General features: G+C 38.0%; 1 protein-coding gene across 4 annotated transcripts in view; it reads left to right on the plus strand.

Annotated features, from left to right (window-relative positions):
* The window catches only part of LOC150099400 (centrosomal protein of 57 kDa-like), a 177,827-nt gene extending 158,442 nt beyond the window's left edge, over positions 1-19,385 (plus strand). For all 4 annotated transcript variants that reach the window (XM_090404119.1, XM_090404118.1, XM_090404121.1 and 1 more), the window contains one exon: positions 18,885-19,385. In XM_090404119.1, the coding sequence (XP_090260245.1) occupies positions 18,885-19,103 (219 nt within the window). In that variant the 3' untranslated portion in view covers positions 19,104-19,385. The remainder of the gene's footprint in view (positions 1-18,884) is intronic.
* Positions 19,386-24,481: the final 5,096 nt, after the last annotated feature.

A 24,481-nucleotide genomic window follows, 5' to 3' on the forward strand; every position in this document is an offset into this window, starting at 1 on the left:
ATTATGGTTTAAGGCAATAAGAATACAGTTTGGTTGGCTAAATTCCAAATTGCCAGCCCATCCTCATTCGTTTGGTATCCAGGCAGATATATAACAGGGTGGACCATGAGAAGATTTAGATTGGACATTAGGTCAGAAATTCCAGAAAAGGCTATGTAGAGGTCTCTTCCTAGTTATATGGCTTTGACCCTTAAGCATCCCATTTATCATATCTTTATTTATTTATATATCATACGACATATTATTATATTTATATTTTATATATACACACTGTGCCAGTTAAGTAAAGATTGATTTTTTACAGTACAACACTTTGAATAAAAGTAATGAACATGTTTATAGTTTTGACCACTACAGTGGCGTATTGTAATTGCAGGTGCAACTTTTGAGTCGGGTGACGCAGCAGTTTTCATGTGGCAACTGTTGAAGTAAGAGTGTGTGAGTGGAGTATATTGGTAGTTTTGTTCTGGAGCAAAGAGCTGTGATAAAATTTTACTGTAAATTAGGAAAAGCTGCTACAAAAGTGTACCAAGAAGTGTAAAAAAGTTTATGATGATGACTATCTGAGCGATACACTGGTGTTCTGCTGGTTTTAATGTTTAAAGAGGGGAGAGAGTCCCTGGAGGATGAATCGTGCTGTGGTCTTTTTTTTTGCTGCTGGAATTCTCCACCATGAATTTGTTCCTTATTGCACTACAGTCAACTGTCAGTGTTATTTAGGAATAATGCAATGTTTGTACTCTCATATGTGACGTGTCTCATATGTGATGTTTCAGAATTTCCTGAAAGAATTTTCAGGAATCTTTCACAACAATTGGTTTCTGTTGCATGATAATGTGCCTATGTACTGTGCATTGTGTGTGAAGAAGTTTCTGGCTTTGAAGTCGATCTGTATGATAGAACATTTTCCCTATTTGCTAGATTTGACTTCCTGCAAACTTTTTCCTCTCCCCAAAGATGAGGTGTGCCTTGAAAGGGTAGCACTTCAGCAACATTGAGGACATCCAATGTGGTGTGACACAGAGACTGGAGGAGGTTCCCATTCAGGACTTCCACTGTGCTTTAAACACCTGTACGATAAATTTAAACATTGTGTGGAGTAGGAGGGAGATTATTTTGAATCTGTGGAATTGACAATTCCAAATATAGTTCTTTGTTTTGATATAATAATTGTTGTCTCTTTACTTAATGGGTACACTGTGTATTATATAACATATGTTATATGCATATATTATTTATACAATTTTTTTCAATCACAATCTCTCATGGGGGCACTGGGATTCCACAAAATCCCAATGCTGTGAGAAACTTTGATCTATGCAATAAAAAACACTACAGATTTATCAAGAATTGATGCTATAAATTAGCTTATAATAGAGTAGAAATTCAACCTATGGGTTCTTCAATGTTTTTCTCTTTTTCATAGTACACTATCTAATCAAAAATGTCCATACACTTGTTGATCCCGACTGTCATTTTAATATGAAAGGCACTGATGTGGAGTTGGTCCACTCTGCCACTATAACATCCTGAATCTTCTGTGAAGAATTTCCCTTAGATTTTGGTATGTTGCTGCAGTAATTCCTTTCCATTCTTCCAGAAGAGCATTAGTGTGGTCAACTGCTGATGTCAGGTGATTTGGCCTGGCTCACAATTAGTGTTCCATTTCATCCCGTGGTTTGAGAGATGAAATGAAACACATTTCAAGTCCAATACACATCTCATCAAATAATTTCTGCACAGACCTCGCTTTGTGGATGAGGACCTTGTCATGGTGATATAGGAAAGAGCCTTCACCAAACCATTGCCATAAAGTTGGAAGCACATAACTGTCTAGAATGTCATTTTAGGCTGCAGCAGTAAGATTTGTGGGAAGGTGTCATTCTCCTGGCATCCACCAAACCTAGACATCTGCCAGATGCTGAAGCATAATTCATCACCCCCAGAGAATGAGTTTCCACTGCTCCAGAGTACAATAGTGCCAAGCTTTACATCACTCCACCTAATGTCTTGCATTGTCCTTGCTGGTTAGACTTGTGTGCAGCTGCACAGCCATGGAAACCCATGTTCTTCAGCTCCTTATGAATACTTGCAGCTAATATTGCAGAGGCATTTTGGAACTCACTAGTGAGTATTTCAACTGAGGGGCAATTTTACTCATGCCATGTGCTTTGACATTTGTCAGCCTTGCTCTGTGATTTTATGTGGCCTACCAGGTTGTGATTGTGCTGTTGTTGTTCCTGACATTTACACTTCACATCACTTGCAGTTGATCAAGGCAACTGGTTCAGGAAAAAAATTTACCAAACTGAGATTTTGCAATGGTACATCCTATGATAGTGCCAAGTCAAAAGTCACTGAGGAATTTGTCTATGAAGATTACAACACCATCTGCTTTAGTTTATACCTGTATGAGTCTTGTTTGTGATGTGTATAGCTATATCCACCCATAAGGGGGGGGGTACAGAAACATTTGATCAGATAATATATCTCATTTCTGCCATGTGTCTTAGTCAAAGTGGGTGCCCATCTTCTAATCATATTTTATACACTTGTGTAAAAAAATTTATTTGCCATATACCTATTTATGTATTTATACTATTAATTATTAGCATGAAATATTTGTTTACACTGCTCTGTCTATGTTTGATTGTTATTTTACTTTTAGTAGAGTAAATAATAGCAAAATTTTACTGTTTGTTAGGTGTTCACCAGAAAAATATCGACTACATAACTTGAATTCTCGTAGACAAGCTTATACCTTGGTTATGCATTACTAAATCACTTAAGGAATTGACAGCATACATAAGAATATAAATTAAATTACACTTTAATAAATATTTCCGATATTTTGGCAACGTCACGTTGCCATCTTCAAAAGGAACTTACAAAAAAGGCACGTGCACGTACGCACTACAACACAGTAACTGAGAATGAAGTGATGAAGCTATTGTTCTCCTAAAAGTCCTGATGGTGCCCCCTAGCGGGTTATGTAGGTGTTCTTGGCCGTTGGGCTGAAGGTCTGCTGATGTAAGCCTCTCAAATTTGGGGCAGTCTCATGCAGCCAAATTTGTTGAGGTTTGGAGAGTTTCTTAGGGCTAAGGCTGATTCCATGAATAGTCTTTCGAATTTGAACTTGCTATGGTGTATTACTGTGGCTTTCTTTGACCGTATTCTGTGGTGTGTATCCAGAGCATGGTCTTCAAGACAAAGTGGCTGTACTTGTGGAACCAGATGTAGTCCTTGTGTTCCAAAATTCTGATATTCACTGTTTGTCAAAGTAAGACAGTTTACACCACGTAGGTCTAGGGGTAGTGATTGGTCTTTAGTGGAGCAGATAAGGGATGCCGATTTCTGTATGGTTGGTAACAGGAGGTCAAGTCATGTTTTTTTAAGATCTTGGTAATTTTTTCCGAGGAATGGTAATGGATTTAGAATAATCCTTGTTGTGAAGAGGGGGGGTTATGGTTTGTTGGTTTCAATTTTTTTGGATTTTTTTTTTTTTGGTGGGGGGGGGGTGCCATTGGCTGAGAAAGTGTTGAGGATGTGATTTAGTTCAGTGTTTAGGACCTTGTCTTTAGAACAGATTAGTTTTGTCCTGTTGTATAGTGTTTTCACCACTCCATATTGTTGTGAGGAGGGGTGGTGGGATTGTGGGTGAATGTTCCTGCCTATATGGGTGGGTTTTCTATAAACTGAGAAAACCAAGATTTCATCAGGCTGGCGGGTGACTTGTGTGTCTAGGAAAGGGAGGCTGTTGTTTTCCTCTTTCTCCAGAGTGAACGTGATTCTGTTGTTTGTTTAAGTGTGTTAAGAAGAAGAGGAGCGGATCAGAGCCATGTGGCCAACTAGGGAACACATCATCAACATAGCGAAGCCATATGGTTGAATTTTGTGGGGGCAGAGGTGAAGGTTTTTTCTTCAAAGGTATCCATAAAGAAATTGGCCAAGGGTGGGGAGAGTGGTGAACCTGTGGCTGTCCTATTTGTTTGTAGAATTTTCCCTGCCAAACGAAATAGGGCGAGTTCATTGTGAACTGAAATAGGGCTGAGATATCGGGAGAAAATTTAGCTTGGATTAGCCCTAAAGTTTCCTTCAGTGGGACATTTGTGAATAAGGAGGAGACGTCAAAGCTGACCATTATGTTAGTATGTTGGAGTGTAAGGTTTTCTATGCTGGCTTTGAAGTGGGCTGAGTTTTTTATGTGTGATGGTGTGTTGCCAGTATAGTGTGTGAGCGCTTTGGCCAAATGTTTAGCTAATTTGTATGTGGGGGAGTCAATGCCATCCACCATGGGACGTAATGGCACATTTTCTTTGTGTATTTTTGGGAGTCCATAAATACGGGGGGGGGGGGGGGGTATAGAGTTAAATGGTTTTCACCTGTTAGTAACTTCTACAGGCCAAGAAGTGACTTTCTTAAGGAGCCTGTGTAGTTTTCTGATTTGCGAGTTGGTGGGATTTGTATTCGATAGGCAGGTAAGTAGCCCGATCTAATAGAAGAGCATTAAGCTTACCTGTGTAGTCCTTTTGGTTAAGTACTACAGTCATTTCCCTTATCCGCTTTGGTGATAACTATTTGTTTATTATTCCTCACTTCTTTCACAGCTTTATATTCCTTGTTGGGTTTTGGTGGTCTTGCTTTGGAAAGGATACAAGCTACATCCAGTCTTACATTGTTGGCGATTTGATTCGGCAGGTGGCGGATTCCACGTTCGATCTGGATCACGATATCCTCACTAGGTATTTTTCTGTGAGTAATGGCGAAGTTGTGGCCACGTCAAAGCGCGTTGAGTGCTTCAGGGTGACTGAAGAATAGTTGATTTTGGTGTTGGTAGGAAGTTTTAGATCGACGGTGGAATTCTTTTTTAATTTTTCGAATTTTTTGATCTGTCGACTCCGTATTTTCTCAAATTTTTTGTCTGCTGCAGTACACGAGACGTCATGTAAAATTGACGAACGCTCATGATTTAAAGTGCACGAAAGCTCTTCTTCAAGTGCACGAATAGCTTTGTTAATGTCAGCTAAGAGAAACCACATGGTGGCGATTTGTTCCCAAAGCAAAGCATAGCTGGCGTGGTTATAGATACGGAGAGCTTTTTGTGAAACAAAACGGTGCTTGAATTTTAAACAATTTGGGATTACCTGATTATCCCAGCAGCGTTTTAGGAAAGTCAGACAATTTAGTTAACAAGATAACTTAAAATTCATTTTACCGTATTGGCGGAGCTTCCGTGCTGTGGAATCTCCTTGGATGATAGTTATTCTCGTAGACAAGCTTATATGTTGGTTATACATTACTAAATCACTTAAGGAATTGACAACGTACATAAGAATATAAATTAAATTACACTTTAATAAATATTTCCAATATTTCGGCAACATCACATTACCACCTTCAAAAGGAACTTACAAAAAAAGGCACGTGCATGTAGGCACTACAACACAGTAACTGAGAATGAAGTGATGAGGCTATTGTTCTCCTAAAAGTCCTGATGGTGCCCCCTAGCGGCTATATAGGTGTTCTTGCCGTTGGACTGAAGGTCTGCTGATGTACACCTTCCAAATTTCGGACAGTCTCATGCAGCCAAATTTGTGTTGAGGTTTGGAGAGTTTCTTAGGGCCGAGGCTGATTCCATGAATAGTCTTTCGAATTTGAACTTGCTGTGGTGTATTACTGTAGCTTTCATCCATCGTATTCTGTGGCGTGTATCCAAATTAGCTAAACATTTGGCCAAAGCACTCACACACTATACTGGCAACACACCATCACACATAAAAAACTCAGCCCACTTCAAAGCCAGCATAGAAAACCTTACACTCCAACATACTGACATAATGGTCAGCTTTGAATTCTCCTCCTTATTCACAAATGTCCCACTCAGGGAAACTTTAGAGCTAATCCAAGCTAAATTTTCTCCCAATATCTCAACCCTATTTCATTTCACAATGAACTCAGGCTATTTCGTTTGGCAGAAAATTCTACAAACAAATGGAGAGGACAGCCATAGGTTCACCACTCTCCCCACCCTTGGCCAATTTCTTTATGGATACCTTTGAAGAAAAAGCCCTAGTCTCTGCCCCACAAAAACCAACCATATGGCTTCGCTACGTTGATGATGTGTTCGCTATTTGACCACATGGCTCTGATATACTCCTCTCCTTCTTAACACACTTAAACGAACAATGCCCCAGAATCAAGTTCACTTTGGAAAAAGAGGAAAACAACAGCCTCCCTTTCCTAGAAACACAAGTCACCCGCCAACCTGATGGAACCTTGGTTTTCTCAGTTTATTGAAAACCCATCGTACAGGCAGGTACATTTACCTACAATCCACCTTCCCCCCCCACAATGACAATATAGAATGGTGAAAACACTATTCAACAGGGCTAAACTAATCTGTTCTAACGACAAGGTCCTAAACATTGAACTAAATCACATCCTTAACATTTTCTCAGCCAATGGCTCCCCCCCCCCCCCCGAAAAAAATCCAAAAAATAATGAAACCAACAAACCACACCCATCCACCCCTTTCAGACAAGGATTACTCTAAATCCATCAGCATTCCCTACATCCGAGGCACTTCGGAAAAAATTACCAAGATCTTAAAAAAACATGTCTTGACCTCCTGTTACCAACCTACAGAAAATTGATATCCCTTATCCGCTCCACTAAAGACCTACCTGGTGTATACCAGGTCCCTTGCAGCTGTAAACTGTCTTACTTTGGCCAAACAGGCAGGACAGAGAATATCAGAATTTTGGAACACAGTGACTACATTCGGTTTCGCAAGTACAGCCAGTTTGGTCTTTCAAACCATGCTCTGGATACATGCCACAGAATACAGTGGAAGAAAGCTACAATAATATACTGTAGCAAGTTCAAATTCAAAAGACTATTCATGGAATCAGCATCAGCCCTAAGAAACTCTCCAAACCTCAACAAATATGGCTGCATGAGACTACCCCAAATTTGGGAGACTTACATCAGCAGACCTTTAGCCCAACAGCCAAGAACACCTACATAGTCATCTAGGAAGGCACCATCAAGACTTTTAAGAGAACAGTAGCTTCACTTCATTCTCAGTTACTGTGTTGTAGTGCCTATTGTATATCCCTAAGAAACTCTCCAAACCTCAACAAATTTGGCTGCATGAGACTGCCCCAAATTTGGGAGACTTACATCAGCAGACCTTCAGCCCAATGGCTATGTAGGTGTTTTTGGCCATTGGGCTGAAGGTCTGCTGGAACAGGAAGGCACCATCAGGACTTTTAGGAGAACAATAGCTTCATCACTTCATTCTCAGTTACTGTGTTGTAGTGTACATGCACGTGCCTTTTTTGTAAGTTCCTTTTGAAGGTGGCAACGTGATGTTGCCGAAATATTTCGTATCCATTAAAATATAAAAATTTCCTATCCATATCACATGTCTGTTTTGCATATCCTTTGCACTCTTTTGATTTTGTATAGCAGACTTGCTTGTGAAATCCTGTTAAGTATCTTGGCAAAATCTAGAAATATTGTGGTATTGTTTCCCTTATTGAACTGTGTTCATTCTGTTATAGAATATGATTAGATCAAGATCTATCCTTAAAATCATGCTGCTCTCTAAAGAGCAGAGGTTTTTGACTGGTCTGGAATTTGTTGCATCTGTTGCGATATCAACACAGGTACTCAAGAATTGTGTAGTATTCCAAGACTTAAGTTTGAACAATCAGGTCAGATTCATTTGCAACTCCTGCACATTTCTTGGGTGCCTGTGTTGATATTGCATTCAGTTACACTGCAGTGTTTGAATCAAGCTCTTGCAATAACTTTAGTACTTCTAACTCATCTATCTGTATTGAGATATTTCAGGCTTCTTATATTTTTCTATTTAAATTCACCAAGTTCATTAAGATTATTCTTTCATGGCCATTCTTTCTTAATGCTGCATGGCATTAAAATTCTGTTGGATTTTTCTTTGTCTGTTTAACTAATATTTTTTCATAATCGAATTTACCTTCCTCACCATAGCCATCACTCTTCTAACCTACTCTTTATATTGTTCCTAAGTCTCATTACTCTTCTCACAATATGGCATCCATAACATTCTTCTTATACACCTCTTGCTTTAAAGTATTGTTCAATTGTTCATATATTTAACTTCAATATAATTTATTCTGCTAACTCCAGGGATGCGTTATAGCTTCCTTTAGACACTTTAACTGCTTCCCCTCTGCTGTTGATTCCTCTGCCATGCAGTTCCATTATATTAATCTTTCTCAGTTTATTATTATCACCTATTTTATAGTTCCACATACGGTGAATCCTGACTTATGAACATAATGCATTCTTAAAAATGTGTTTGTAAATTGAATGTACTTAAGTTTAATTCATTTTTTCATAAGATATATTATTAAATTTCTTAATTTATTTCAATACAAAGACCAAATGCCTTTGTAACTCATTGGAGATGGCATGTGCCTTCCACTGTGCTAAATCTCCCGAAGAGAGAGAGTGTGAAAGTTCAATTCTAGTCGCTGACTAGAGGAATTTTTGCTATGCCTTTTCTTGACTGATTCCCAAGTTAGTCTATCTCTGGCACAAGCAAGTGGATTTTTTCTTCTGGAAACTCGGGTTTTTCATCCTGTAAACTTAAGAAAATTGGCTGTAGAACCCACACTATTTTCAGACAGTAAACATAGTGTTAGGATTAGGGACCACATGATGGCGGCACTTGTCAGTTGCCTCTCTTCACCGGACACCATGAAATTAGTGATAGTCTTGGACTAGCTATCTCTGATTTGTTACTGGTGGAGATTGAACTGCCCCTCTCCCCCTCAGTCTCCAAAAAGTTAGATAGGGCTAAAACGGCTTTGCCTACTTCCTATATGGGAATGAAAAGGCATTAGCCGATTTTTTTTTTTTTTTTTTTTTTTTTTACAAAGACTGTAAAAATGCATCATTTAAAAATAATTTTTTTTTCAATTTTTTTCCCATTTCTTTGTATATTTGTTTGTATCAGGTAGACTCTATTTAATGCCTTTGCAGTGTATAAAAACTTTTTTTTCTTCTGATCATGAATCCAAATTGTTAAACAGTGCTCCATTTCTTCAATAATGGTGTATGTAAACATGCACAACACTAATTGGTGCAATAAGTCAAGCAGCTGAAGATTATTTAGTGTATATTGTCAGAGAAAGGAGAAGAAAATACTGGACTGAACACTTTTGGTTGTTTATCGTAAAATATCAGGAAACTTCATGCATCATAAAATGTTTGTAAGTGTGGGGTTCTGTGTTTATTAAAAGAATTAAGAGTTGCAGTTTGTTAGTCCATGCAATGTTCATAAATATGAAATTTTTGTTTGTTGAAAGTTAGTAAAAATTATTCTCTGAGCTGTAAGTAGAGCATTGCCTGTATTTCTCTTTTTAGTCAGGCTCTCACATGCATTGTCATTTTAAGCTGCGTGATTCCTCTCACCAATTGGAGGCATGTTATCACATTTACAGACAGATTCTCAGACACTATTACTAAATGTAGCGTTAGTACTGCAAGTTCCTTCTATTATTCATTGCTTTAGTTAGTTATCTTCACTAGTTCTATAAATTCTCTTCCCCCTAATCTTGTATGCATTCTCCTCCCTCCATCCAATAGTTGAAATCATCTGCAGTGATAGTTCTCCTTGTATGGATAAGATTTATCTATATGTTTATGAAGTTTTGTGGTCCTCTTCATGTGATCCTGATCTTGAAAGTTTCCCACTGAAGAGACCTCAATAAAGGTCGAAACTAGTCTGGGTAGTGGTCCTTCCCTTAATGCATAACATTATACATGTCCGCAAGGAGATGTGTTTTGCATTATGGGAGATACTGAGATAGGAGTGATGTAAGCTTGCTCCACCTTTGTAACAAGTTACCCAGTGTTGTACTACCTTACCCCAGTCCTGAAGATACTTTCAGGCACAAACTTTGTTTGCTCACACTTGGATAAAGGATTAAACTAAATTTATTATAGTCTAACCAAGTGAAAAATAAACTTTCAACATCTTTCTCTAAATCCAGAGTAATTTAATAAAAAAGGTGGCACACCTTTTGGCAACTCCTATAGGTAGAGATGACCTTGCTATTGCTTCTGCCTAGTATCTCCACATCTGGGCCTGGCTCCCACTAAAGAGATCTCAATAAAGGACAAAACTAGTCTGGGCAGTGGCCCTTCGCTTAATGCATAACATTATACATATCTGCAAGGAGATGTGTTTTGCATTATGGGAGATACTGAGATAGGAGTTATGTAAGCTTGCTCCACCTTTGCAACTAGTTGCAAGGTACTACCTTACCCCAGTCCTGAAGATACTTTCAGGCACAAACTAGTCTGGGCAGTGGCCCTTCCCTTAATGCATAACATTATACATATCTGCAAGGAGATGTGTTTTGCATTATGGGAGATACTGAGATAGGAGTGATGTAAGCTTGCTCCACCTTTGCAACTAGTTGCAAGGTGTACTACCTTACCCCAGTCCTGAAGATACTTTCAGGCACAAACTTTGTTTGCTCACTTGGATAAAGGATTAAACTAAATTTATTATGATCCTCATATCCAGCAGCATCCAGTTGTATATTTTCTCCTGTTAACCTCATCCCACACCAAGCAGCCTCAAACCATTGCCTGTATTACTTATGTTATCACCTCATTGGAGATTTATATTCTGGTTGGATTTAACACCTCTGTAATCATAGCAGTAGTATTCCTCTGACCTTCCTGTATTGTCTGTCTTACCTAGTGATACTGAACCCATCACATACTATTCCTGTAATGATAGACTCTTCTATCAAGCAAGTCAGTTACTAATGCCAGTAATTTTTGGTTCACCTTTATTCCTGATGCTTCTGCAGTTAGTATCCATCCATGCTATCAGTTTGCTATCATGGATATCTAATTTGCTAATGGATAATTAACAACTCACAAATTAGATATCTAATGGATATCTAATTTGTGAGTTGGTGGGATTGTTTAATAGTAAACTATCAAACAATCCCACCAACTCACAAATTAGAAAACTCCACGGGCTCCTTAAGAAGGTCACTTCTTGGCCTGTGGAAATCACTAACAAATTAAAACCATATAAGTCCATACCCCCCCCCCTGTATTTATGTACTCCCAAAAATTCACAAGGAAAATGTGCCATTACATCCCATAGTGGATGGCATTGATTCCCCACATACAAACTAGCTAAACATTTGGCCAAAGCTCTCACGCTATACTGCCAACACACCTTCACACATAAAAAACTCAGCCCACTTCAAAGCCAGCATAGAAAATCTTACACTCAAACACACTGACATAATGGTCAGTTTTGATGTCTCCTCCTTATTCACAAATGTCCACTCAAAGAATCCTTAGAGCTAATCCAAGCTAAATTTCCTTCCGATATCACAGCCCTATTTCAGTTCACAATGAACTCAGGCTATTTTGTTTGGCAAGGAAAATTCTACAAACAAATAGAAGGGACAGCCATGGGTTCACCACTCTCTCCCCACCCTTGGCCAACTTTTATATGGAGACATTTGAAGAGAAAGCCTTAAACTCTGCCCCACGAAAACCAACCATTTGGCTTCATTGTGTTGATGATGTGTTCGCTATTTGGCCACATGGCTCCGATGCACCCCTCTCCTTCTTAACACACTTAAACAACCAACACCCCAGAATCAAATTCACCGTGGAAGAGGAAAAAAAACAACTGCCTTCCTTTCTTAGACACACTAGTCACCAGCCAGCCTGATGGAACCTTGGTTTTCTTGGTCTATAGAAAACCCACCCATACTGGCAGATACATTCACCAACAATCCCACCACCCCTCCTCGCAACAATATGGAGTCATTAAGACACTACACAACAGGGCTAAACTTATCTGCTCAAATGACAATGCCCTAACCACAGAACTAAACCACATTCTCAACACTTTCTCAGCCAATGGCTACTCCCCCCTCCAAAAAAAAAATCCAAAAAATATTGAAACCAGTAAACCATCCATCACCATACGCTATATTCGAGGCACCTTGGAAAAAATCACAAAAATCCTAAAAAAACATAACTTAACTTCTTGTTACAGACCATATAAAAAATTGGCATCCCTTATCCCCTCTCCAGCTCCCCCCCTAGACCTACCTGGTGTATACCAGGTCCCTTGCAGCTGGAAGCTGTCCTATTTTGGCCAAACAGGCAGGACAACAAATATCAGAATTTCAGAAAATAAGAACTACATCCGTTTTCACCAATACAGCCACTGTGGTCTTGCTGACCATGCGCTGGATACCTGCCACAGAATACGGTGGAAGAAAGCCAGGATAATACACCGTAACAAATACAAACATGAAAGGCTTTTCATTGAATCAGCTTCAGCCCTAAGAAACGATCCAAACCTCAACAAATTTGGCTGCATGAGACTGCCTCAAATTTGGGAAACCTGCATCAGAAGACCTTCAGCCCAATTGCCCAAGAATACCAACATTGCCCGCTAGAGGGCACCATCAGGACTTTAGGAGAAATAATAGCTTCCTACTTCTTCCTCACTTGCTGTTTTGTTGTGCCTGCGTGCATGTGTCTTGTACTTAAGTTCTTGAAAATGGCAACGTGACGTTGCCGAAATATTGAAGTATATTAAAATTTATTTTAATGTATATCCTAGTACGTTGTAATTTCCTTAAATTATATAGTGAAAAAAGCATATTTATGGACATATGAGAATGCCAATAAAGGATATTATTGATCTCATCTGGTTTTTAAAATATTTCAGATGTGATATTGTTGTATCATCAATTTCAAAATTGAGCTAGAGGCTTCCTGAATGCGTGAAGCTTGCTTAGCTTTCATATAACTTTCTGACTTTGGATTGCTACAGTTGTATGGAGGGTTTTTACCCTCTTAAAATTTCTACCTTGTCTCTGATGAGAACCAACAATTTGAAACAGCTGTCAGTCCAGTAAAACTTAAAGCACTAATAAAAGACAAATTATATGGACTCCTGGGTAGAGTTCGTGTCTTGTTATGTTCTCATAAGCTCTTGAGAAAATTTGAATCTGGCTATAATAAAGAAATTGATATATAATATTCTTTTTTTTTTAAATATCTAAACATTCCAGCGAAGCCTTTTAAGCTCTTAAATTTTTACTTGAGAGTGTTCTTTGTTTACTGTGAGTGGGTAATCTCCCAAGTAATTCTAAGTATTCATTACAATTGGAAAGCACCCTCTTAAGGAACTATATATTACTTTCCATGATAATATTATTGCCTGAGACCTCCAGGATTGAGCGAGGCCTTATATTGTTTTCTTGAATTTATTCACACACACTGCCCTACGAGAGATCTGGCTCTTTCCCCTTTCTTGACTGCATTCATTCTCAACTTCCACAATTGCCATTTGTCCTCTCTCCATCCTCCATAAAATAAAAAAATTCCTTATAAGTATCTTCTGTGATCCTTTCAGAAGTTTTTGTAGTCTCTCTCTCTCTCTCATATCATGCCCCTTTCTCCTGTTTCCTAGTTTTTTCAGTCCACAAATTCTCAATCTGTTCTCATAATCAGTGGTACTATCCCAATATCAATTTTTAACACTCTTCTTTGCACCTTCTCCACCATCCACATCACCTTGGAAACTAGGATACCGACAGTCATAGTGAAGTCATATCTTGTAAAGTGGCAAAATGATTTCCTTATCCTTACATGCCAGTGCTTGTTTTAGCATTGCAATTATTCTCTAAGTTGTATTTGCAATCTTTGCTATATGGAAGCACCGATCTTGGAGTTTTAGTAGATTGGAAGTAGAAATTCTGGATCCTTAGCCTGATAAGTTTTTTCTGGCATAAAGCTACCAATATATATACCATTGGATAGCCCAACAAACCAACAAAGTGTTTACATTTACTAACATTGAACTGATAACAATGATAAATTTAGTTTAATCCTTTATCCAAGTGTAAGCAAACAAAGTTTGCACCTGAAAATATCTTCAGGACTGAGGACTAGTGCAACTCCAAGCAAAGGTGGACCAAGCTCTCGTCACTCCTTGTCTCAGTATCTCCCATAATGCAAAGCACATCTCCTTGCAGACATGTATACTGCTATGCATTAAGGGAAGGGCCACTACCCAGACTGGTTTCGACCTTTATTGAGGTCTCATCAGTGGGACAAGGAGTGATGAGAGCTTGGTCCACCTTTGCTCGGAGTTGTCTGGTGTTGCACCACCTTACGTCAGTCCTAAAGATATTTTCAGGTGCAAACTTTGTTTGCTTACACTTGGATAAAGGATTAAACTAAATTTATTATAGTCTAACCAAGTGCAAAATAAACTTCCAACATTGAACTGATAACCATTTTCACATGCCCATAATTCCAGCCTATTTCAAATCAATCCGCAAAAAATGCATACCATTTGCATTCTTGATTACCTTGCTTATCTTTGCATCATAAACAAATAGCTGCATTTCTTCTGTGAAATCCTTCCCATTGTCTTCCACGGTAGGCCTACTGGCCTGTTCTGGCCTCACACCACCTTTTTTAGGGGTCTTCCTCTACTTCTTTACCCTTTTGGCTTATAATTTAGTATTCTTTTTGGTTATCTTTCTAGTGACATTCTATTTAATGTTGGATCTATTTGTTTTTGTAATTTTCTATTGTTTGTGAAATTGGTTGTTGTTGAAGTTCTTTTAAAATGTCTGCATTTCTTTTCTTATCTAATGCAGTATAGCATGCAGTTCTTAGAAATTTCATTTCTGCTGATATCCTTTGGTAATCTATTTTTTTCATTGTCCATGTTTCACTTCCATATAATATTACAGGTTTTGCTAAAATGTTGAATATTCTTAATCTAGTATTTCTTTGGGTTGAAAATATTATTAATCATGCCTATAGTTTTGGTGAATTTACGAATTTTATGTTTTGAATCAGTTTCTTCAATGTAACTTATATTAAACAGCTGAGATAATTAAAATTATTAACTTGTTCAATTGGTTTGTTGTTTAGAACTATTTTGCTTCTTATTGGTTCCCTTCCTTTAAATGCCATAACTTTTGTGTTTTCAGAAGATAATTCATGTTGTATTTGGTAACAATCCTGTCTAGATTGTAGAGAGCCAACTGTAATTCGTCTTCTGTGTTAGTGATTAGACCTTCTCATTGTTATTAATCAAATACTGAATAACACTGGACAAAGGACTGATCCCGTGCACCACTGATCATCTTAATGTTTGCAGTCTCATATCTATAAGTCAACTGTCAAATTATTGTAAAATGTGAGCAAGTTATTCAAACATGATCTTTTCTTTTCATGACATTTTTCATACTCATTATCCTTCAATGAATTTTTTTTTCATACTTTTCATTGTAAAGTATAGATTCTCTGTTAACCCATTTCTGTATGTGATCTTTAACAACTTTTCTAAAATCTTCACCACCACTCTAGAGGTGATAGGTTGAGACGTGTCTTTTCACCGCCCTTGTGTAAAGGGCAAGATTCGAACCCAGAGCCTTTTGGCTGGAGAGCGGATACGCTGACCACTCGGTCAACCATGATCGCTATCACAACAATAGTCATAGCACTCATCTTTTTAAGTGAAACCCTCTTTGACACTATAATCAAGTGTTACACTTTTTCCTCGTTTCTTGCTTTGTACTTCAGCATATAACATTTTTTCTGAATGGAACATCCATATACTTTGCTCTTTCTTAGGTGAATACAGAATGATTGCTGTTGCCAACCACATGCTGAACAGTCATCTCTTTAACTGAAACCTCTTCCGGCACTATAATCAGGTATAACGCTCTTTGTCCTCAAGTACATTCTGTCACATGCTGCTTTAGGAGGTTGTCTTGCAATAGTTTAAAATATCTTACAATAGACTCAGCTTTGTTTGGATCCTTTTGAGATTTCATTACTACCCAGTTAGTATTCAGATAATTTAAGTCACTCTGATTAGCACCTTAGGTTGATTTGGTGATGCATCTCATCATCATCATTAACAACTGATAAACTAGGGCTGTAATAGTATCTCACCATGTATTTGATCTTGCTCGACTTCACCTCACACCTCTAGCTTTAAACTTGCTACTACGTGGAACCAATACTAATATTGCAGTTATAGATTTTTATCCTGATTACTCAAATCATCCAATATCGTAAGCATCACATACTTATCCTCTTCTCTTATCTTGCCTATCCTTCTTAAAACTACTATAACCTTTACATTTGATACTAGTTAGTATATCAAACCTGGCTCTCAGAGGTCTCACTAATGCAATCACTCCACTGCGTGAATTCTGAGGAGAATATTGTTTCAAGTTCACTATGAAATTCATTGAATAGAAATATTGCTAATTTAAAAAAAAAAAAGAAAAGAAAAATGCAAGTATTTACTTCTACATGGTATATCTAGTTTTTCTGCCAGTACAATTTCTTTTCTCTTATTACTTATTATGTTGGTGTCTACCTTGAGTTCTGCTGACATCGGCAGACTCTGTTTACATGAAATTTCATGTTATACCATGTTTATTTCTGGTTTAAGAAAATACAGAATACAGTTTGGTTGGCTAAGTCCAAAATTTCTAGCCAATCCTCATTTTGTTTAGTATCTGGTGGACACCTAGTAATGGGACACAGCACATCAAGGAGGAATGGATATTCATTTAGAAGCCTTAGTTGATTCTCTGCATTCCTTAAAGGTTATGTGGAGTTTTCCTGCCAGTTATCTAGCTTTGGCCCTTAAGCAACCTGTTAGATCTTCAATGAGGAATTTTCATTAAAAAAATTATTTCATTCAAGATCTACAAGAATAAAATAACTAAGAGATACTTGTACTATAGTAGAAAAACAAATTGTAAGAGGGAGCATAAATGAATAACTGCAATGTGAAGTACAAAGGAAAGATGAATTTTGTTTATCTAAATAGAAATTCTGTTTTGTAAGTTGTAGGTGATCAAATTGTAGTCTATGAGAACTGTATATCAAGTGTAAACAAAAGTCCGAAGGTCGCATGCTAGCCACCCAGTTTAGCGTAATGCCTGAGGCAAACTGAGCTTGCACTCCTCAAGGAGCAGAGTTATGACGAAACAGCTTAAGGGCACAAGGGAAAGTGGCGTGTGAAGATTTCTGCAGCGGAAAAGAGGGCTCAACGGAGATAGAATAAATAAGGATTCGTGCAAGTTTCAAGCTCTCTCGAGTTTGTTCCTGTTTTTGTTTGGACCTGCAGTTGCTGACCAGTGGAAGAAGGTACTACAATTTCGGACAACGAGCTCTCCCCCATGGATGCTTGATATGTACTGGACGGACAGTACATTAGAAGTCAGCATCCATGGTTTCAGGTTGTCGGTAGAAGTCCTACCAGAATGAGGCAGTGGAAGAGTTTTTCCCAAAGACGGTAATGCTGACCCGCTAGAGATCGAGACGAATGCTTGCATCGCTAAAGTGCAGAGAAAGGCCTTATCGGATGAGCAACATGACCTCCACATGGACCAACCTGTTGAAAGTGTAGAGTTGTATCCAACAAAAGAAGTCGGACCAGGCAGAGATGGTAATCAAACGCAGTGATGGTAACGTACAGAACTTTCTCACTTATTTTCTAATTGTATTAGAAGAAAAGGTGAATCAGTTTCTAGTGGAAAGGAAATTATGGACAGATACTTAGGGAACTTTGAATGACTAATATGCTTAGCAATTTGTTGATTTTTCATTAGACTGGTTGTCTGAAAACTTATGCACATGTGTGTGTGCCGAAATTAATGTGAGGAACTAGTATTGTAGATAGAATCTAATTACAATTTTGTATTGTGAATGTTATGTGTATCATTGACTAACTTAGAGGCTAGAGTTGTTGATTATTTATTAGAATGTTCACTTGTATTCGCCAGTTTGATTTAGTGTTTAATTGATTAAATTCTTGTGTATGTTTGATCTAAATGTGAGTGCTCTAAGATCCTAATAAACACATTTGGTTATGTAAACCTGAGTTTTGCCTGAGCATGAGACCAACCTACCACTCATAAAATCTGAACCTATGCGAAAGGAATAAGATAGGGGAACTTAGAACGTTAGAGTCACAACTGCAAGCTAAGAATCCTACAGATGTTGTGGAGCTTTAGTAAGAAAAAACAGGCGTTAAGATTCTGGGAAGGTCTCTCTGAACAAGGAATTTTCTGTCCTAGGACTCTGAATGGCGCAGCTTCAAAAAACAAATTTGTCAGTGTCTGAAATGGAGACGGCCCCAGAATGAAGGTCTAGAGAATTCATTCTTAGTTGGTGACCAATTTTCACTTTCATAGGGTAGTTACAAAAGGGCGATTTGGAATTTTAAGGTTAGGAAATTCTGGAAGAGATAGATCACGGTATAGGGAAGGAAGTTACACAAAGGAAAGGCTTTAATTTTTTTTAGAGAAAACGTCGTAACAAACCCAATGTCAATTCATAAGATTTGTTAATTCTACCACAGTTGCTGCCTCCATAAGTAGAGAAGTGTGTACACTGTTTTGCATTCCTCACTGACTTGTTCCAATTACTCCACTGCATGAATTCTGAGGAGAATATTGTTTCAAGTTCATTATGAAATTTATTGAATAGAAATATTTCTAATTAAAAAAAGAAAAATGCAGGTATTTGAATAGATTTTTATTTAAAAATCTATTTAAATACCTGCAATATTTATCTATTTAAATAAAAATCCATTCAAATACCTTCATTTTTCTTTTTTTTTTTTTAAATTAGAAATATTTCTATTCAAATATTTTATTTCTATTTTTTAAAAAAGCTGGAATTTTTAGGAATTTATACATATTCGTTTAGAATCTTTTTAATTTATTGCTCTAAAATTTGTTGGTATTAAATTCAACTAATGAATGTGAAATTTCATGAAATAGGTATTTTCTGGACAGCCCAAGCAGTCCACACCAAAATATCACCAAAGGATGAATTCTGCCTTTGGACGACTTGAAGGTTACCAAACACTTGGAAAACAGACCAGCATGCAGCTTCCATGTCTCAAAACCTCTGGACAAGGATCAGGAAATAGAAAACTTCTTCATGAATTACATAAATGTAAACTTTATTTACAACAAGGTGATATACAGTGGCTGTGATAGCATGTAAAGAAGTTCTTTGTGTGATTGATTAGAAGCATTCCTTAATTTTATAAAAATTTATTTTTTTAAACGGATATCAGTATTTGTAATTAAAACTATGAAATGGACAATTTTTCCTTTTTATTAATAGAAAGAACAAATGCAGATGTAACTTGCATCTTCATTTAATTAGCCGTGACCATGTGAGAATGACAATGTCAAGATATGTATTCGATGGGAAAATATTGGGATAAATTTCTGTAGTGTTTTCTGCACATTTTCTGCATTGCAAATAAAGAGAAAGTGGTGTTGTGGGGAAACACTTATTTTTATAATGTTGTGTTTATTAGATTTAACTCATAATGGGAATTTACTAATGATTATCTATTCAGGCATCATACTTCTTCCTCTCCCCACATCCCGCTTTGTATTATATCTTCCATATGAATGTAATAAAAAAAAACCTTTTCTTTGGGTCTTTATCATATCCCCTATTTATTCCTAGACATGCTCACCAAACTTAGCACTTAACATTTCTTCAACCTCTTCTGCCCACATTCAAATATCCTGATATTGCCTTAACCACTGATCTTTGCTCTCCAGTTTGCTTATGACAATCAAAACCAGATGACCAAAATTGTGCACTGTAGTCCAGGTGTTGTACAACCACATCCTTATCTTTACTTATTAGCATCTTCCTTATCATATTGACAATGCACTACTTAATCTTCATGACCTTTGCTTTGCTCTCTTGGAACTTGGGTTTCTGTCAACTTTGACCAACCTGGTTGGCTGAATGGATAGCATGCACACCCCTCCAACAGGCTGTAAGTTCAGATCCTGGTTGCCCATTGCATGGATTATGATGTGTTTAAGAGATGAATTTATTGTCTAGTGTGAGACTACTTCTCCACTTGTTGGAAGTCTGAAATGGCTTGAAAAAGTTCCATTTGTCTCTGTAGAGCAGGATTTCTGTGTGTGTGTGTGTGTGTGTGTGTGTGTGTGTGTGTGTGTGTGTGTGTGTGTGTGTGTGTGTGTGTGTGTGTGTGTGTGTGTGAAGAAAGAATAAAATATGGCTTACAACTCTTTTATGAAAGTTAAAAAAAAATATTTAAAAAAAGTCTGAAATCTCATTCATCTTCTGGAGCAAAGCTTCTCCATTACAGTACACACTATTACATTTCTGTACTCTGAAATGTAAACCTTTGCACTCATCAGCATTATCTAAAAGTCTAAAGTCTATTCAAATCTTCCTAAAAGAACTAGCAAATTCAAAGTCTATTCAAATTTTCCTAAAAACTAGGTCAGTAACAATATACTTTACTACTTTTTGTTTCTTTTTTTGGTCTTAAATTTTCAGCTTTCATATTTTTAATTCTGTAGGAAGTCCAAACATATTGGTGTGGGGGGGGGGGAGAGCTCTTGGAGGTCATGCATCATTATTAGTTGTGAAATACATATCTACAGGAAAACTGTAGATCAGAAAAAAAAGGCACCCCCAATAAATCCACTTTCTCTTTACAGGCAACTAAACCTCTTCTGGATAATGTATGCATTACTGAACTGAACTGATATATCTGAGTATCAAATCTATCTGGTCCTCTCTCTCTCTCTTTTTTTTTTTTTTTTTTTGAGCCACTGATTCAAAAATTACTAGCTGAAATTTATTGCATTTATTTGTCTTTATTACTGTCCAGATACTGAGCTAACTTCTTTATCTCTGTAGCTTAATTAATTTTCTGCAGCTCACATGCCAAAACAATGAAGTAGTTCTTGTGTTTATGTGGGGGGGGGGGGGGTGCTAAAGTCCAAACTAGCTTTCCATCTCACCAAAATGGCAAATAATTCTTATCCCAACACACTCGATCTCGTTTCTACCAGCAATTCTCAGTATATTGTGAATGTTAGCACTTGTCTTGAATCTAATAGACACCATTATTTTAATGGTGTTACAACACCAAACCAATAAAATTATAAAAAAAAGATGTTTGCTAACTGGATAGCTAACTTTTACATGGTAAACTTTGAAAACAAAATACTTAACACAGCTACATACAAGTACTCAGAGTGGTTATGCTTTGTTGATGATGTGTCTGCCATTTGCAGACACATCATGATGGGATTCAAATATACAGCCAAGAGGCTGCAGATTTGAATCCCACCAAGAGAAAAGATGCTTGTGATTGTTCTATTAATCAATTACCATATGTACTTCTAATTTTTTAGGAAATGACAACATAAACTAAATTATTAATTATAAAAACTTTAATTAATAGCTGCCTATATTTCAGCAATGTTACATTGCTATATCCATGGATCGCAAAATGACGTGCATGTAGGCACAGACTAGGCAAATCAGGCTGAAGAAAGGCAACAGAAGTTGGTCGGTCCTAGAGTCCTAAAAGATGCCCCTTAGCAGGCTATATTGGGTTGTCTTGGCCCTTGGGCTGACGATCTTAGAACGTATGCTTCTTCCCAAATTTGGGGCAGTTTCATGCACCCAAATTTGTTGAGGTTTGGGAAGTTTTTCAGAGCTGAAGCTGATTCAGGGAAAAATCTTTCGTACTCATACTTGCTGTGGTGTAATAAAGTGACCTTCTTCCAGCGTATTCTGTGGTGGGTGTCCAGTGCATGGTCAGCAAATCCTGAGTGGCTTATTGTTGGAACCTGATGTAGTCCTTGTGTTCAGATATCCTGATATTGGCCATCCTGCCTGTTTGGCCATAGTAGGACAGTTTGCAACTGCACAGTACCTGGTAAACTCCAGGTAGGTCCATGGAAAGTGGCTGGTCTTTATTGGAGCAGATAAGACCACTAGTTACAACTAGTGGTCTTATCTCAATTAAATTAAAAAATTAAATCAGATCAACTCCATAATTCACTTTACAGTAGAAAAAGAATCTAATAACTGTTTACCTTTTTGTCTTATGTCCAAGATATATTGAAAAGATAGCCAAAGTACTAATTTATTTATTTATTTATTCTTATGGCAAAAGCAGCTCCAGGTTAATGTCCAGACCAGAAAGCCAATCCAGAGCCTCATCTGTCACCTCGTGGATGTCCTGGAGGCCACCACCATGAAATTGGCGTCTCGGGCATTCATTCACAATATGAGTGATTGTCTGAGCCACAGGGGGAACAGTCACAATAAGGGTGGTCTGATAATCTCCATTTATGCAGTAGGTAGCCACATCTGCCCTGGTTAGTTCTGATCCTGTTGATAGATGACCAAATCTTCTTAGGAAGGGCAAAACCAGGCTGTGGAGCACAGGGATCTTCAACCAGGAAACCATTTGTTGGAAAATTGTTGGACCAGTGTTCTCTCCACATGTCAGGTGTTGATAAGGCAGCTGAAGAGAGTTCATCCATGGACCAGAAAGGGTTTCATGATTTTAGGCAAATACTAGGTGGATTTATGAGAGTCTTATGCAGGGGAAGGTGCGGGTTGCTGATTACTTTATTAAATACTTGAATCGAGTCTTGTCTTCTCCGTATATTTGGTGGAGCAATGTTAGATAGGACAGGCAGCCAGGGAAGAGGGGGTGCTTCTCAGTATCCCACTAATTGTGCGCATGGTAGAGTTTAGCTGGGTGTCTATAATGATAGTGTGCTCACTTCTTTCCCAGAAAGGGGCACAGTATTCTGCTTCAGAGAATGCAAGGGCTAGTGCAGACGACCTTAAGACATCAGCACCACAACCCCAGGTTTTTCCAGCAAGCCGTGAGATATTATTTCTCAATTTAACTTTGTTGAACAGGTTGGTGATGTGCCTTTTATAGGTTAGGCTTCTGTCCAGGCTCACTCCAAGGTATTTCGGGTCAGGCTCATGTTCTACCATTTTGTCATAGAAAGATAGGTTGAGGTGTTGATTCGCCTCTGCATTGTTCAGGTGGAATGCTGTGAACATAGTTTTTGTTGGATTTGGCTTCAGGTACCACTGCTTGAAGTACACCTCCAGAATGTTCAGGTCTGTGGTCAAGGTTGTTTCCAGGTTGGCTAAAGAGGTAAACTGGCATAGGATAGTGAGATCACTGGTGTATACACATTTGCTTGAGCTGGTATGTGGTAAGTCAGACATGTAGACGTTAAATAGTTAAAGGGGATAACACAGAGCCCTGTGGAAGACCGTTGTGAAGGAATCTGGGCCTGCTCTTTTTTCCACCAATATGGACCCGGATCTTTCTGTTGCAGAGAATGGACTCAAAAAGTTGGAAAGTTGTTTTGCACCTTATGATATTGCTTAGCTTTGGGAGCAGGCCCCTGATTCAGACTGTATCATAAGCTGATATTAGGTCAATCAAAGTCTAGATTTAAGTTTCTTCTGGAAGCCTGCTTCAATCTGTGTTGTCATGGCCAGGATCTGGTCACAGCAATTCTTCCTAGCCTGAAGCCAGCTTGTTCAGTTGGGAGTGCTATTTCGATGAGTGGTGAAATTCTTTCAAGGAGAATTCGTTCAAAGAACTTAAAGGTGGAGCAAAACAAGGAGATAGGTTGTAGATTTTTGACATTATTTGGATCCTTCCTTGGTTTGGGCAAAGCAATTATTTTGGCTTCCTGCCATAGTTTTGGTAGTTTTCCCAGTTGTTATAATATTTGAGAAAAGGGCGGCTAGCATATTTGACCCCATTGGCCAAGATGTTTTAGAAACTCGGGAAGGATATCATCCACTCCTGCAGCCTTGCCATTCTTGGTGAGTTTTAAGGCTTCCTGCACCTCTTCAAGAGAAACTGGCTGTACAAGTTCAGGAAGCTTGGAGACTTTTCTGATGGAAGATTGCACAGTTATTTTCCTGATAGAGCTGTGACTTATCTTGGAGGTTTTCAGTAAATGATTATCCATTTGATCAGGAATTATCTCTGGTGGTTTGTATGTTGTCGGTTCTGCCCCCCCCCCCCCCCCCATTTTCTCAGAAGCGACCAGCTTTTCTGGCTAGATTTGGTGAAGTCAAGTTCATGGATGGTTGAGATCCATCTTTCCTTTCTGTTTTTGTCAAGCGTTGCTATGAGCTCCTTAGAAGTTTTCAGTTTTTTCATATTTGGCTAAAAGTTCCTTGGTATACCTACTCCAGCATGGACTTTATTGTTTTCTGTAGCCCTCTAGAAATAGAGGCTTTGGCTGCAGTTTTGATTAGTTTGGCAATCTGGGATATCAATTAGGGGTGGTGGTGGTGGTATTGCTGTAATGATTTGCTCAATTTGCTTTTCAAATATATAGAGGCTTTGGCTGCGGTTTTTGATTAGTTTGGAAATCTGGGATAGCAATTAGGGGTGGGTGGTATTGCTGTAATGATTTGCTCAATTTGCTTTTCAAATATATTCCATTTGGATCTGCGATGGTTCCATCTAGTGATTGGTGTTCCACTGATGATTTGGATTGATGTACCTCTCTCTCTATTA

Source organism: Typopeltis vanoorti, chromosome 14 (genome assembly GCF_054136105.1).
Source record: "Typopeltis vanoorti isolate ZY-2024b chromosome 14, IOZ_Tvanoo_1.0, whole genome shotgun sequence".
NCBI classification, from domain to species: domain Eukaryota; kingdom Metazoa; phylum Arthropoda; class Arachnida; order Uropygi; family Thelyphonidae; genus Typopeltis; species Typopeltis vanoorti.